This window comes from Lepidochelys kempii, chromosome 7, assembly GCF_965140285.1.
Source record: "Lepidochelys kempii isolate rLepKem1 chromosome 7, rLepKem1.hap1, whole genome shotgun sequence".
Classification (NCBI taxonomy): domain Eukaryota; kingdom Metazoa; phylum Chordata; order Testudines; family Cheloniidae; genus Lepidochelys; species Lepidochelys kempii.
Genome location: NC_136386.1, coordinates 78705574 through 78722954, shown reverse-complemented (window position 1 = coordinate 78722954; position 17381 = coordinate 78705574). Strand labels below are relative to the sequence as shown.

At 47.1% G+C, this 17381-nt stretch overlaps 1 protein-coding gene across 4 annotated transcripts in view; it reads right to left on the bottom strand.

The window, feature by feature from the left end:
- Positions 1–17381, bottom strand: part of REEP3 (receptor accessory protein 3) — a 69207-nt gene that overhangs the window by 35028 nt on the left and 16798 nt on the right. The window contains exons 2-3 of one of the 4 annotated variants that reach the window (XM_073353438.1): positions 11999–12079; positions 993–1065 (exon numbers count right to left, since the gene is read on the bottom strand). The exons of 1 other annotated variant lie outside the window; for it this stretch is intronic. In XM_073353438.1, the coding sequence (XP_073209539.1) occupies positions 993–1052 (60 nt within the window). In that variant the 5' untranslated portion in view covers positions 1053–1065; positions 11999–12079. Of the gene's footprint in view, positions 1–992; positions 1066–11998; positions 12080–15576; positions 16039–16619; positions 17221–17381 lie in introns of those variants that run through there. 2 more of the 4 variants (XM_073353440.1, XM_073353437.1) reach the window with 2 other exon arrangements.

Sequence of the window (17381 nt, the reverse complement as noted above, 5' to 3'; positions counted from 1 at the left end):
GTTTCAGAAGTGCTAACATTAGAGAAAAGCCATAAAAACCTCATGGAAGTCAGAAGACATGACATGACTGACTATACCAAAGGGAAAGATTTGTTGAGTAAGGTGGTAAAGCATGGTTCTACTTGAAAACTTAAGTAGCACCAACCTCTCCAACCTACAAAACCAAGGAAGTTAGATGCTAACAATACTTAATGTTTCATTAAGGCAGCATAGTTAAGATCACAAAGGCTATATCTACACTACTGCCAGATCAACACTCCCACAATCGATGCACCAGGGGTTGATTTAGCGGATCGAGTGAAGACCCGCCAAATCGACCGCAGATCGCTGTCTGGTCAACCCCGGTACTTCACCACGAACGAGAAGAGAAAGGTGAGTTGACGGAAGAGTGTCTCCTGTCAACCCAGCGCTATGTGGACACCACAGTAAGTTGACCTAAGCTACGTCAACTTCAGCTACGTCATTCATGTAGCTGGAGTACTGTAACTTAGATCAACTTACTGCAGTCGTGTAGACATAGCCTTAGTCAGGAAACTCAAAAACTAAACATCTTACAACGTCAGTCCCCAATCCTGCAAACACTTATGCACATAAATAACTTTACACACAACTACACTTAAAGTCAATGAGACTACTCAAACATACAGTCATATAACTAAGTTGGCAAAACCAGGGACCTAGCTTGACCATGGTACGTATTATTGGAACATATTTTATGTTGTTCTTCATATACCATAATTATGTGTGTTATGCTGTGTGACTTATATGGAAACCTTAACTTCGTTTCTAAATTAGCTAAGCATTCATAAGCATATATAATGATGTTATAGTCATAATTTTTGTACCTAATATTTATGAAGATCTATTAAAGTCGTGTCACGCTTTCATGTGACCAATATGTTACACTGAATAACTTGGTGAAATTTATTTCTGCTAAGTTTCAATTGAAGCATTATGTTTCATTGGACAAACAAGACAGAAGTGGGACTTACATATTCCTTCACATTTTTTGTCTTCACAGCTTTGTAAGAATAATAAGCAGGGTACAACATCCCAAACACCAGCCTATGGAAAAATAAATATTTTTAAAATCTGACAAACTGTATATAAAACATAGCAATAATCTCAGATATACAATTAAAAGGGTGAACAACCTAGCAACAGCACTCTAATAGCTTAAAACAAAATAAAGATTTTACAGCAGTTTGAAGGAAGCTTTGGGCAATGTATAATGGTCCTGCTTTAACTCAGGGATGGCTAAAATGACCCTGTAGAGACTGATCTATTTCTTAGGACCTGCCTCGTTAACAGAAGACTGGAATATTGCCAATTAAAGAAAGTGCACTAGTAGCAATGGTACGGGTTTCAGGTGTCGTTCTACCACACATAGCTCCATGGTAAGTGTTGTCATAGCATTGCCCTTCGGGGAACTATTCTGCAAGTGCAAACCCAGCTCCTTGAAACAATGATTTGTGGGTGGTTTTGAAATAGATTCTACACTACCAAGAGAATTATGGAAAGTCCAAATCCATTTTCCTGGAACTCCCCAGGAAGCGCCGCCATTTCTACAACGTATTGCTGAGATGGAGGCTAATCCAAATGGTAGAAGCTCAGATTTTGCGCAGACAGCTAATTTCTGCTCCAAGTTTTGAAAGTTTCTGCACCCCTCCCCGTCAAAACAGAAAAGAAAGAAAGAAAAAAAAAGGACGACCCAGGAGTGTGTCCCAGCAATGCACGCTGAGAGTCAGAGCAAGACCAGCAGATAACTGAATTCATACTACTGCCTCATGGAAGCTGTATTCTCTTCACCCCTATTAGTCATGGTAAAGAGCTTTTAAATGAGAGCCACATAAGCATGGATTCGTGGGACAGTGAACTGAGACACGGAATCAACAGCAGGGGCTAGAGCAGGGGTCAGCATCTTACGGCACGCGTGCCAAAGACAGCAAGCGAGCTGATTTTTAATGACACGCTGCGGCCTGCTGGGTCCCAGCCGCCAGCCCCGCTCAGCCCGCTGCCGAACCCAGGCCAAGACCTCAGCAGGCCACAGCGTGCCATTAAAAATCCTGTCTGCCCCAGCTCGCTCTTCTCCGTTGCACTCCATAGGTTTATGGAAATATGCTTAGGAGTGTAAAGGATGTAACTGGAATATGCTTTATGCAAAAGGTCTCTTGTAAGGTATCATTACAAAGCTTATAATCTACTGAGTGCATTCATCCTATGTGTATGAATGTATCATTCTTGTATCTGAAGCTAGAAATATGAAGTGTTACTCTGAACTCCTACTGTAACTATGCAACGTGTGGGCCATTAATGGTGGTTTAGAACAGTGGTCCCCAACATTGTGCCCGCCAGGGCATTTTTATGTGCCCGTAGGACATGCTGCTGGAGAACCGGCCACTGAAATGCCGCTGAGAAGCACTGCCATTTTTCAGCAGTATTTCCGCGGCTGGTTTTCCGGCAGCCGCACTCGTCGGTGGCATTTTGGCGGCGGAGTGTCCGGTGCCCACCACAGCCTTTTGAGAATAGCAATATGCTATTCCCACAGAAAGGTTGGGGACCACTGGTTTAGAATCTTGATGGCTCCAATTAACCAGGACAATTGACTGTAAATGACTGTTTACGTGTAAGCCTTCCTGTGTTCATGTGAGTTAGGCCGGAAAGAATGGAGGCTTGGGGTCTCACAGGACATGTGACCATGTTACCTGGTACTGGAATCCATCTTAAACCTGGTGCTTTTCCATTTAGAAGGAGGGATGGAGTCCCCGAGAGACAGAAGATTCCCGCCTTGTGCCAAAGCCATAAAAGGGGGCTGCCAGACATGAGAAATCCCCTAGTTGCCACCTGAGCTAGAACTAAGGGCTTGTCTATATTGGCACTTCACAGTGCTGCAACAAAAAACACATTCGCCTGAGAGCAGCAAGTTTCAGCGCTGTAAATTGCCAGTGTAAACAGTGCACCGCACTGGTAGCTACGCCTCTCGTGGAGGTGGGTTTGTTTTTTGGGGGGGGTTGTTTTTTTTTAATAGCGCTGGGAGCACTTTAGCATGGCAGCACTTTAGTGTTGCCAGTGTAGACTAGCCCTAACAAGGGAAAGGATTGGGACTGACTAGGAAGGAATCTAGTCTGTGAAAGAAGCTTATCGGAACATCGCTGAGGGTGAGATTTTATCTGTTTCTAAATGTATTAAGCTTAGACTTGCATGTTTTGTTTTATTTTGCTTGGTGACTTTTTTCTGTCTGGTATTACTTGAAACTGCATAAATCCTACTTCTTACACTTCATAAAATCATTTGTTTATTAACAAACCCAGAGTAAGTGATTAATACCTGGGGGAGCAAACAGCTGTGCATCTCTACCAGTGTTATAGAGGGCGGACAATTCATGAGTTTACCCTGTATTAGCTTTATACAGAGTATAATGGATTTATTTGGGGTTTGGATCCCACTGAGAACTGGATGTCTGGGTGCTGGAGATAAGTAACCTGCTGAGTGGTTTTCAGTTAAAGACTGCAGCTTTGGGGGTGTGGTTCAGACCTGGGTCTGTGTTGCAGCAGACTAGCTTTGTCTGGCTCAACAAGGCAGGGTTTTGGAGTTCCAAGCCATCAGGGAAAAACGGGCTCAGAGGTCATTTCAGCACATCAGGTGACAGTCCCAAGGGGGTCTCTGTAACTGAACCCGTCACAGGCTAGCGTTGAGTGCACTGTGATTCTATCAGATGGAGGTATGATGGATTGGTTTTTGCATTCGCAGACGCACCCAGAGACCCATTTGGAGATTCATTGGGACGAGAGGGCTTCACCACTGGACTTTTCAACTGTGGCCACAAATAGCTTTGGTGATGCGTGAAAGGGTCGAGTCCTGTGGAATGCCAGTGCACAACGGACATCAAGGGAGCACAAGGCCTTGTCAGTAAGGGAGGAGTGTGGTTTGGGGCAGAAAAACAACAGGTGTATGCACTGATTTGGCAGGAAGGGAATGGGGAGAAGCGAAGCACAAATTTCCTGTCCAGGGGAAGAGGAGAGCATTGCTCTGCGAGTCCTCCCTTAGAGCAATTGAGAGTCTCATGAGGAGCAAAGAGGTCCCATCAGGGAGGGAGGGTGCCCCACTTCACAAAAGAGGTACAGGAGCATGACATCGTGTAGCTCCCACTTGTGCTTGAGGTAGACTCCTGCTGAGCATGTCAGCCAGTGAATTCTGGATGCCTGGTAGGTATACTGCTTGAAGCGTCACATAGTTCTTGACGCACCAGTTCCAAATCCAGACCAACTCAGAGCAGAGGGAGGGAGACTGCCCTGCTTGTTGATGTACACCTCTGCTGCTATGATGTCAGAGAACAGTTGAATGTGGAGGCACTGAATGAGCGGGAGGAAGACTTGGCATGTTTACTGGAAGACCGAACACATGTGCATCCTGGCTTCCTGTGGCATCCACACATCCCGAGCTGTGAGATGGCCTAAGTGGGCTCCCCAACCCACGAGAGAGGCATCTGTCACAGTGCTGGCCTGTGGTGTGAGAGGGGTAAAAGGGGTGCTGATCATAATCTTGGAGAGATCAGACCATCCTGTGAGGGAAGACAGCATGGCCTGGGGAACTGACACCCTGGACTCTATAAGGTTTCTGTTGGGTCCATGATGTAGAGGAGCCATGCTTGAAGACAATGCATATGGAGACGTGTGCAGTGTCATGTATGTGCAGGCTACAATGTGACCAAGGAGGGAGAGACAACAGCTGACCATGGTGAACTGTCTGTGACACATGCCCACTATGACAGCTATCAGTACTACAAAGTGGTCTGCCAGGAGAAAAGCCCTCTCCACATTTGAGTTGAGTTGCACCCCAATGAAGCGTATTGGTGTGTACGTGTCAACACTGACTTTTCCTCATTAAACACATATACCTGGAGATGCTAGAAGACTGTGAAGACTGAGGATCGTGGAGATTGCTTCCTGTCACAATAGCAACACAAGGAGCCAGTCAGTCATCGAGGTAAGGCATTACTAAGTAGGCTAGTTGGTGATTCTGGGAAGCTAGCATGGCAAAGACTTCAGTGAACATTCTTGGCACTATTATACCAAATGGGAGGACCCAAAATTGGTAATGCTGGTGCCCTACCTGAAAATAGAGGAACTTGCAGTGTGCTGGGTCAATGTGCAGGTGAAAGAAAGCGTCTTCTATGTCAAGAGTCACAAACCAGGCTCTCTTGGATAGGGAGGGGGGATAATCAAGCAAATGTGAATTTGGACTGTCTGATCAACAAGTTGAGTACCAGAAGATATAGAATGGGGTGGTGCCCTCTGCACTTTTTCAGGATGATGAAGTAAGGTGAGAAGAAGTCTCAGCCCTTGTAGTGAGGTGGGACAGGTTCTATTGCCTCCTTGAAGAGTAGAGCGTGTCTGCATCTTGTTGGAGGATCTGTTGATGAGATGGGTGCGGGGGAAGAGGGGGGGAAGAGGGAGTTTGATACAGCAGGAAGGAGAGGAACGCTATGGAGTCTCTGGGCTGAATGATCTCGCCCCAATAGTGAGCAAATAGGGCAAGACAGCACTCAGAGACAATATGGGATTCCAGGGGTGGCATTGGTGGAGGTTCATTGGGTCTCAACCTGCATGTCAAACTGAGGCTCGGTCTTCTGCTGGGAAGTAGTTGAGGAGATGGCTGTGGCAGAGGTGGGGAAGGAAGGCTTCTGTGATTGGTGCTCCTGTTGGCGCGGACAGTAGACTGGGCAGGTAGTGTGTGGGGGTGGGCAGAAGGGTTGTTTCTGCTGTCTGTGTCTCAGGACCAGAGTACATATACATCAATGGACCATAGTGTGGCTGTGGAGTCCTTCAGCAAGTGGAGGGATTCATCCCTCTTATCATTGAACAGCTTGCACTCATCAAAAGGAAAACCCTCAATCGTATTTTGGGCCTCACTGGGGAAGCCGAACGATTGTAGCCAGAAGTCTCTTCGCATAACAATACTGGTCACAAGAGAGTGAGAGGACATGTTGGCTGCATCCACAGCTGCCTGAAAGATCACGTGGGTGACCATTATCCTTTGTCTAGCAGCACCTGGAATTGCTGCTGTTGCTCTGGTGGCAGCTTGTCCTTGAACAATACTAGCCTATTGTAATAGTTAAAGTCCTACTTGGCTAGCAAAGCCTGGTACTGGTGACTCAGAATTGTAGTCCTGCAGAAGGCTAGACCTTCCTGCCCAGGAGATCCAGTCTCTTAGCTGCCTTGTCCAGAGGAGCAGACTTTTATGGTTGCTGCCATGCCCATTCCATGGCCTCTTGGACAACCAGGGAGCTCAGGGCAGGGCAGCTGATGGATGAAAAGAAAATCTGGCCCTTTAGAAGGCACAAAATATGTCCTCCCCACCTGTTTTGTGCCCCCTCCCAAACACACCTAAGCAGGGGTATGCCACACTGCTTGTGCCAGCTGGAGGATGGCCTCGTTGATGGATAGGGCTAGCCTAGATGGCCCCTGGGTTGGATAACGTCCAGGAGTTGTTGATGTGAGTCCTGAACCTCCTCCCACAGGATTCCCAGGTCTGCCACTACTCTCTGCAGCAAGTCCTAGGATGACCACTGCCAATAGAGTGAGAAAACAGGAGGAGGATGATCACCTCATCCAGCAAGGACGACGTTCCAGTCGGGGCCAGTAGTACTGGTTTGATTTCTCCCTCTTTTCCATACACTGATGGCACTGGTGGGTGCGCAGGAGACAGCCAGTAGGATGCCTGAGATAGTACCTGGTGCCTGTGGTGAGGATTCCAAAGTCCCCAGTATGGCCTAAAGCAGGGGTCTCAAACACACAGAGCTATTTCCCGTGACTCAAACATAGGCACCGACTCCCCACCTCTGCCCCCTCCCCCTCCCGCAGTGTGCCACATCCCCACTCCTCTGCCTACCTCCCAGTGCTTCCCACTGCCTGTTTGGCAGCGCTTAGGACTTTCCAGGAGAGAGCGGGGAGGAGCGGGGATGCAGCACGCTCAGGGGAGGAGGTGGAGAAGAGGTGGGGCAGGGAAGACATTAGCTGGATCAGCAAAACATAACCCACTTCTGGCCCTGCTGCTGCCAGCTCCCCCACACATGCTCTGGGGAGGAGGGCAGGCAGGAGGGCTCTCGGAGCTGCTGTTTAAAGCAGTGTTTACAGTCACTCTTGCTCTGGGGGGTGGGGATGTCTGCTGCATGCATTTCAATGAGCTGCTTCCACAATCCTCTGAAGTTCACCTGAGTCAAACTGCCCAAGCTTGACAAACAGCCTTGCAGCTCCAAGCTCCCGACCAAGCCATTGAGTCTGCTCTTCCTGAATCCCCAATCCCCCCTCCAGCTATACCCCGACTCACACCAATCCTCGGCCAGCTCCTTTGCCACTCTTCAAATCTCCCCTCCCTCAAGGGAAGGCCAAACACACCCACCATTGAAATCTGTCCCCATTGATCCCATGCACAGTGTGAAACACTGGGGAAGAAGGGAGCCAGGAAAGCAGCAGCAGCCACTCACTGGGAAAAGCTCTTTTCCTTTAAGCCTGGGAGGGAGGGAAAGGGAAGGTGAATCAGAGAAATATCACGGGGGGTGGGGGGGGACTTTTAATAACATACTATATTACAAAGTGTAGTCAAAAATGAAGAATATCATTGTATGAAAAGGTTTCAGTGATGTGGCCCTCGGGCCAATGTACTAGTCCTCACATGGTCCTCGTGGTGATTTGAGTTTAAGATCCCTGGATTAAAGGAAGGGCCCCTCAGATGTGGTGGGCCCCACAGAAAGGGGTACCAGGCCTCTGTTGTTGGATCATTTACCAGAGGGTAGGGCAGTCTGGAGCGTACATCCAGACTCCAGCATGATGTCTGGAAGAAGGAAGGTTCCAGCTCCGAGAACTCCCTGGACTCTGAAGACTGTTTCAGCAGGGTGGGGTGGAGGGGGCGAGGCGGGGGGGGAACGGGACGACAACTATCAGTACCAGAGGGCTGCAGTGTGACAGAGGGACAGTCTTCTCTGGCAACAGCAGAAGGGGCTTGTCCTCTGGAATCGGGATGTTGTGGGTGAGCAGGGGGCTGGATAAAAAGGGAAGAATGTGAGTAGGGGAGGATCAACTCTTCCACCAACAGAAATGCCTCTGAGTGTCCAGGCGTCCATGGGGTACTGTGGAGATGTTGAAGGGACCTTGTGGAGTCTGCAGGGCTGGCCTGTATGGCAGGCACACAGGTAGTGGTGGAACAGGCGGCACACATGCCAGTGACTTTTCTGAATACTTGGTGCAGAAGTCACCATCGGATCCCATTTGTGCCTGGCCTTACCCTCCAATCTTGGGCACCGATCCAGCCGGATCCATAATGGACATCTCACCCAACCTGCCACGACTTGGGGAGAAATGCTTGGGGTATCTGCTCGGAGTATCTGCTCTTGTACCCATAAGTGTGTTTTTTTGCTCTGATGCTGGAACTTCTCCTTGGTCTTCAGTATCACCAGTTCCAGGGAATTCAGAGTGCTCGAAGGGGCACTCACCACTGCCACACAGGTGTCTCCTGGGCCCAGATCCAAGTACACCTTGGGTCTCATTCCTTCAGATATTTACGAAGATGGAGCTCGCGAGATTCCCAGGTCTGGGGCAGGAAGGATTTTCAAATGGCACAGTGAGTCAGGATGTGTGCCTCACCAAGGCAACAGAGGCACCGCTGGTGCTCACAGAGAAGGAGCGCGGGCTGGAAACAGTTTTTGAAGCATGGAAACTTGGGCATAGTCTCCGGGTGGGGGAGAAGAAGTCCCCAACCAGGGGAAAGAAGAGCTATACTAAATATATCTAACACTATAAAAACTATTTACAACTATTTTCCACAAAGCAGAAGTGAATCACTCTCTTAGAAAACCAAGAGCGCAAAGAAACAGGGTTTTCTGACTCAGGCCATGGAGAGGTCAGAAGAAACTGGAGAGGTGTCAACTCTCACTACCTCTTATACCCTCGGCCGGGAGCACGAGGAGACACAGTAAGCGTGGGCGGGTCAAACACTGCAAAGAAACACTTCCGGACTCCAGTGCATGGCATGCACATGCATCCATTTGTGGACTCTCCACAGGGATCATGACTCAAAGAAAAATCTTTTTTCTGTGAATGAGATCATAGTATTCTAGATGGAGAAGATCTACTATGGATGAATAACTTTGGGGACTGTCCAGTTGGGCAGTGCATCTCAAGCATGCATGCACCTCATCCGAAATAGTTGGAACAGTCAAAAGTCATTCATTGCATACAACTACTTCTACTGGATTGCAGAGGTCTTCCTTTATAGTAATCCAGAACTAGAGCCATACATTCAATTTAAACCTTACTCTTCACTGATTTCAAAAGTATCAAGAGCAGCCTGAGTGGAAAAGAGTACTATACTGGGCCATTAAATATTGCCTTTTCATTTGAGTTATTCTTCAAAGGTCCATATGTCTGGAGCTTAGATTTAAAATTGCCTTAGATAAATCACAAATTAAAGTAGAATCTCAGAGTTGCAAACACCAGAGTTTTTTATGAAGTGATCAAACAACCTCATTTAGAATCTGAAGTACACACACAGCGGCCAAGACAAAAAATAAAGCAAGTACAGTTCTGTGTTAAATGTAAACTGCTAAAAAAAAAAAATAAAGGGAAAGCAGAATTTTTCTTCAGTACAGTAAAGTTTCAAAGCTGTATCAAGTCAATGTTCAGTTGTAAGCTTTTGTAAGAACCACCATAGCGTTTGTTCAGAGTTAAACACTTCAGAGTTATGAACACCTCGGGAAATGGAGGTTGTTTGTAACTCTGAGGTTACACTGTATTCTCCCCCCACCCCCGCCCCAAAGCCCTCTGAAATTGTCTGGTATAAGCGAAGACTACATTATACAGAATTTCTTGAAGACACAGATCCTGGAAGAAATGATCTTCAAACTCCAATTTAATAAAGCACAAAGTTCTTCGATTTACATTAATTAAAATCTTCATGATAAAAAACAAAGCAAGGACAGGAGAAGCCCCTACAATCTAAACCAGCTGTTGGGATGCTCTTGCTGGAAAAATACAAAATTGAATTCTGGTCTTGGCAAGTAAGAGAAAGATAGATTTTCACATTCAATAAATCAGTGCATGATTTATGGTGGTTGATCAAGACATCTGCACAGTGTAAGGAAGAGTTTAAACTCAACAAAAGGGGTTTTCAGACAACTTTTTATTTTTAAAAAAGGGATTTGAAGGGCCATTTGAAAACATGAACCAAGCATTGAAATGTAATTTTCATTCTGCAGTAACCAGCATCATATTAGCTAGATGGTCTAAAACCCTAGTTCATAATTCTAGCCTGAAGTCCGCTAAAATTATGTTGGAATTAAGATGGGAAACAGCAAGATAAAGTCTCAGACAAGGCTTTTCCTAATCTTATAGTCAGAGTTTAAGGCCAGAAGGGACCACCAAATTATCTAGTCTGACTTCCTGCATATCACAGGCGACCAACACAACACAACCCAGCACCTGCACACTAAACCCAGTAACTGAAAGTAGACCTAAGTACTACAGCACACAGGAGACTAGACTACTACGTGCCACAGACAGAAAACAGTAGGGACTGAGGTGCAACAGTGCCTGAGGACTCTCCAATGGCAGGGAAATGATGAAGTGAGATGTAGCCACACAATCCTGGCAAGTGACCTGCACCCACACATTGCAAAGGAAAGTGAAAAACCCTGAGGTCGCTGCCAGTCTGACCTGGGGCAAAATTTCTTCCTGACCCAACATCCGGCCATCCATTATATCATGAGCCTGTGAGTAAGAATCAGCCAACCAATCACTTCAGAGAGAAAATACTCAGTGCCACTTCAGAGCCCTAGCTGCCCAATACCCTATCTCTAGCCATGGCCATCTCTGATGCTTCAGAGGAAGGAAATTAAAAAAATATATACATTTTTGGGAGAGAGGTGATCCCTGCAAGTGTCCAGCTGAAACCCTGAAGAATTAGCTTTCAGTAACGTAAGACATGAACTGAAAGTGATCCCTGGCACTGTTGAGCCCGCCCTCTACCATCACAAGCAACCCCATTGTAAGAAAAAAAAATCACACTCAAATAGGGACTGAAAGCAACATATTTAGCCAACTGTGATGCAAGCAGGTAGTGTGAAGTTTGCCCATATGGCTACCAGTGGTCCTCAATCAGAACATGAAAAAGTCATCTAATCCAGAGTCATCTGGAAAGTACACCAGTTACAAAACTGACATTTTTGCCCACACCTATGATCTAAACAAAGAATAGATTTTTTTTTTAAATGTTTACTTGCATCTTCAGATTTGCCTCCAGATCTACAGAGAGGGATCACTGTGTGTGGGTGAGGGGCTGCAGCTGACTGGGTACTGAGGACAAGCATTGGATCTCAACATTACACTATACTGCTGCCACAGCTACAAAAAAAAGAGTGCAGCATCTACTAAACTCTATTCCCCTGCAGAAACCAATAATAAAAAGTCCCAGCATTTGAGAAACACTTACACATTCCACCATGTGACAAAGACTTCCATCCTTGGAAATAGATATTGTGGGAATATCTAAGTCAATTTAAGGACAAATCAGATTGTCTTTACGCTTGTCCATCTTGTGTGTTTCAGACCTTAAAATTATTAAAAGGAATTTGTGTTTAATAGTTGATATTGGTGCACTGCTCATGTAGCAGATGAGAAGAAAGCCAGCTTCTCAAACGGAAGCTGGTTTCAACTGAATCTAATTTACTTTATTCCACACTGCTAGATTTATAGGTAATCCTGTTTACTAGTGTGTTTTTACTGCTAGTTGCAGGCATGGCTATTTCATTTTTCCAGCTGTATTCAACATTAATGTAGCACTCTTAGCAGCATAGCTTAAATTCTCTCAATATTTTCTTAGACTCAAATATGGTGAGAACAGACACTGATGCACCTTGACTCCATCCTTCCAACTGAAGATCTGCAATCAGCTCATTCAAAATTAAAAAGTTAAGAATTTCATAAACATCTCCAACTGACATCACCTTCAATTCAGATCCAAGTGGGAAAGCATGCAAGCATCAAATAGCCAAATCTGACATTGAACTGAGAAGGCTCTGATGCAGCTGAAAGACAACGGGAAAAGACAAAAACAAAACAAAGAAATTACATTTCACAAGTTCCACGAAGTCCCACTCATGGACTGACCCTCTCAGGGGCACAAAGAATTACAAAAAAATAACAGTGGAAATACTATCATGTTTCTTATTGATACCATTTATCGCTGTAGGAACTCAATCATATCTGCTGGATAGATCACATAAAAAGCTAAGGGTGGTATGACCTACTTTTGGGGACTGCCCTTAGAATTAATTTTCTAGTCACACATACTACCCTGAAATATAGCTTTCAACATGACAAAAAAATCTAGCCATCTATAACTGTGCAAATACACCACAAACTCTGCAAAACACCCATTAAAATCTCAACTGCTAGAGAACCCTGAACAATCTAGAGCTTGTAAGAGAGAATTATAGTTAATATCTAGGTAGACATAAGAAATATGGGTAAAAGTGCAGCATATGAGCCATACAAATAAAAGATACCTTGTATTATCCAAGTGAATTTGAACAAATCAGTGTCAATCTAAAAATATAGATAATCATTTAAAGGAAAGATGGGGTTTAGCAGACCTGCGATTCAAAACACCACACAACTCACCTTAGCACCAAGAACAACACACACAAAATAATTCTGGTCTTACAAGGATATAAAATAGATACAACAATTTTAACTATATCATTCCACACTAGTCTCTATGGGTATGTCTACACTACGGAATAAGGTCGAATTTATAGAAGTCGGTTTTTTAGAAATTGGTTTTATATATTCGAGTGTGTGTCTCCCCACAGAAAATGCTCTAAGTGCATTAAGTGCATTAACTCGGCGGAGTGCTTCCACAGTACCGAGGCTAGAGTCGACTTCCGGAGCGTTGCACTGTGGGTAGCTATCCCACAGTTCCCGCAGTCTCTGCTGCCCATTGGAATTCTGGGTTGAGATCCCAATGCCTGATGGGGCTAAAACATGGTCGCGGGTGGTTCTGGGTACATATCGTCAGGCCCCCCTTCCCTCCCTCCCTCCGTGAAAGCAAGGGCAGACAATCGTTTCGCGCCTTTTTTCCTGAGTTATCTGTGCAGACGCCATACCACGGCAAGCATGGAGCCCGCTCAGGTAACTGTCACCGTATGTCTCCTGGGTGCTGGCAGACGCGGTACGGCATTGCTACACAGTAGCAGCAACCCATTGCCTTGTGGCAGCAGACGGTGCAATACGACTGGTAGCCGTCATCGTCATGTCCGAGGTGCTCCTGGCCACGTCGGCTGGGAGCGCCTGGGCAGACATGGGCGCAGGGACTAAATTTGGAGTGACTTGACCAGGTCATTCTCTTTAGTCCTGCAGTCAGTCCTACTGAACCGTCTTATGGTGAGCAGGCAGGCGATACGGATTGCTAGCAGTCATACTGTACCATCTTCTGCCAGGCAGGCAAGAGATGAGGACGGCTAGCAGTCGTACTGCACCATCTTCTGCCGAGCAGCCATGAGATGTGGATGGCATGCAGTCCTTCTGCACTGTCTGCTGCAAGCCAAAGATGTAAAAGATAGATGGAGTGGATCAAAACAAGAAATAGACCAGATTTGTTTTGTACTCATTTGCTTCCCACCCCCCGTCTAGGGGACTCATTCCTCTAGGTCACACTGCAGTCACTCACAGAGAAGGTGCAGCGAGGTAAATCTAGCCATGTATCAATCAGAGGTCAGACTAACCTCCTTGTTCCAATAAGAACAATAACTTAGGTGCACCATTTGTTATTGGAACCCTCCATGAAGTCCTGCCTGCAATACTCCTTGATGTAAAGCCACCCCCTTTGTCGATTTTAGCTCCCTGAAGCCAACCCTGTAAGCCGTGTCGTCAGTCGCCCCTCCCTCCAGAGCAACGGCAGACAATCGTTGCGCGCCTTTTTTCTGTGTGGACGCCATACCAAGGCAAGCATGGAGCCCGCTCAGCTCACTTGGGCAATTAGGAGCACATTAAACACCACACGCATTATCCAGCAGTATATGCGGCACCAGAACCTGGCAAAGCGATACCGGGCGAGGAGGCGACGTCAGTGCGGTCACGTGAGTGATCAGGACATGGACACAGATTTCTCTGAAAGCATGGGCCCTGCCAATGCATGCATCATGGTGCTAATGGGGCAGGTTCATGCTGTGGAACACCGATTCTGGGCTCAGGAAACAAGCACAGACTGGTGGGACCGCATAGTGTTGCGGATCTGGGACGATTCCCAGTGGCTGCGAAACTTTCGCATGCGTAAGGGCACTTTCATGGAAATTTGTGACTTGCTTTCCCCTGCCCTGAAGCGCATGAATACCAAGATGAGAGCAGCCCTCACAGTTGAGAAGCGAGTGGCGAAAGCCCTGTGGAAGCTTGCAACGCCAGACAGCTACCGGTCAGTTGGGAATCAATTTGGAGTGGGCAAATCTACTGTTGGGGCTGCTGTGATGCAAGTAACCCACGCAATCAAAGATCTGCTGCTATCAAGGGTAGTGACCCTGGGAAATGTACAGGTCATAGTGGATGACTTTGCTGCAGTGGGATTCCCTAACTGTGGTGGGGCCATAGACGGAACCCATATCCCTATCTTGGCACCGGAGCACCAAGCCGCCGAGTACATAAACCTGCATGGGGTACTTTTCAATAGTGCTGCAAGCTCTGGTGGATCACAAGGGACGTTTCACCAACATCAACGTGGGATGGCTGGGAAAGGTACATGACGCTCGCATCTTCAGGAACTCTGGTCTGTTTCAAAAGCTGTAGGAAGGGACTTTCTTCCCAGACCAGAAAATAACTGTTGGGGATGTTGAAATGCCTATATGTATCCTTGGGGACCCAGCCTACCCCTTAATGCCATGGCTCATGAAGCTGTACACAGGCAGCCTGGACAGTAGTCAGGAGCTGTTCAACTACAGGCTGAGCAAGTGCAGAATGGTGGTAGAATGTGCATTTGGACGTTTAAAGGCACGCTGGCGCAGTTTACTGACTCACTTAGACCTCAGCGAAACCAATATTCCCACTGTTACTGCTTGCTGTGTGCTCCACAATATCTGTGAGAGTAAGGGGGAGACGTTTATGGCGGGGTGGGAGGTTGAGGCAAATCGCCTGGCTGCTGCTTACGTGCAGCCAGACACCAGGGCGGTTAGAAGAGCACAGGAGGGCGCGGTATGCATCAGAGAAGCTTTGAAAACCAGTTTCATGACTGGCCAGGCTACGGTGTGAAAGTTCTGTTTGTTTCTCCTTGATGAAACCCCCCACCCCTTGGTTCACTCTACTTCCCTGTAAGCTAACCACCCTCCTCTCCTCCCTTCGATCACCGCTTGCAGAGGCAATAAAGTCATTGTTGCTTCACATTCATGCATTCTTTATTCATTCATCACACAAATAGGGGGATGACTACCAAGGTAGCCCAGGAGGGGTGGTGGAGGAGGGAGGGAAAATGCCACACAGAACTTTAAAAGTTTACAACTTTAAAATGTATTGAATGCCAGACTTTTTTGGGGGGCAATCCTCTGTGGTGGAGTGGCTGGTTGGCCGGTGGCCCCCCCAACCGCGTTCTTGGGCAACTTGGGGAGGAGGGCGGTTGGTTACACAGGGGCTGTAGAGGCAGTCTGTGCTCCAGCTGCCTTTGCTGCAGCTCAACCATACACTGGAGCATACTGATTTGGTCCTCCAGCAGCCTCAGCATTGAGTCCTGCCTCCTCTCATCACGCTGCCGCCACATTTGAGCTTCAGCCCTGTCTTCAGCCCGCCACTTACTCTCTTCAGCCCGCCACCTCTCCTCCCGGTCATTTTGTGCTTTCCTGCACTCTGACATTATTTGCCTCCACGCATTCGTCTGTGCTTTGTCAGTGTGGGAGGACAGCATGAGCTCGGAGAACATTTCATCGCGAGTGCATTTTTTTTTTCTTTCTAAGCTTCACTAGCCTCTGGGAAGGAGAAGATCCTGTGATCATTGAAACACATGCAGCTGGTGGAGAAAAAAAAAGGGACAGCGGTATTTAAGACGACACATTTTCTAAAACAGTGGCTACACTCTTTCAGGGTAAACCTTGCTGTTAACTTTACATACATAGCACATGTGCTTTCATTACAAGATTGCATTTTGCCTCCCCCCACCGTGTGGCTACCCCCTCAACCCTCCTTGTGGCTAACAGCGGGGAACATTTCTGTTTAGCCACAGGCAAACACCCCAGCAGGAACGGGCTCCTCTGAGCGTCCCCTGAAGAAAAGCACTCTATTTCAACCAGGTGACCATGAATTATATCTCACTCTCCTGAGGATAACACAGAGAGATAAAGAACGGATCTTGTTTGAACACCAGCAAACATACACTGCAATGCTTTGTTGTACAATGATTCCCGAGTACGTGTTACTGGCCTGGAGTGGTAAAGTGTACTACCATGAAGGACGCAATAAGGCTGCCCTCCACAGAAACCTTTTGCAAAGGCTTTGAGAGTACATCCAGGAGAACCGCGAATGCCAGGGCAAAGTAATCTTTTCACATACTTGCTTTTAAACCATGTATAGTATTTTAAAAGGTACACTCACCAGAGGTTCCTTCTCCGCCTGCCGGGTCCAGGAGGCAGCCTTGGGGGGATTCGGGGGGTACTGGCTCCAGGTCCATGGTGAGAAATAGTTCCTGGCTGTCGGGAAAACCGGTTTCTCCGCTTGCTTGCTGAGAGCTATCTACAACCTCCTCCTCCTCATCTTCTTCGTCCCCAAAACCTGCTTCCGTGTTGCCTCCATCTCCATTGAAGGAGTCAAGCAACACGGCTGGGGTAGTGGTGGCTGAACCCCCTAAAATGGCATGCAGCTCATCATAAAAGCAGCATGTTTGGGGCTCTGACCCGGAGCGGCCGTTCGCCTCTCTGGTTTTCTGGTAGGCTTGCCTCAGCTCCTTAAGTTTCACGCGGCACTGCTTCGCGTCCCTGTTATGGCCTCTGTCCTTCATGCCCTGGGAGATTTTGACAAAGGTTTTGGTCTTTTGAAAACTGGAACAGAATTCTGATAGCACGGATTCTTCTTCCCATACAGCTATCAGATCCCGTACCTCCCGTTCAGTCCATGCTGGAGCTCTTTTGCCATTCTGGGACTCCCTCATGGTCACCTCTGCTGATGAGCTCTCCATGGTCACCTGCAGCTTGCCACGCTGGCCAAACAGGAAATAGATTCAAAAGTTTGCGGTTCTTTTCCTGTCTACCTGGCCAGTGCATCTGAGTTGAGAGTGCTGTCCAGAGCGGTCACAATGGAGCACTCTGGGATAGCTCCCGGAAGCCAATATCGTCGAATTGTGTCCACAGTACCCCAAAT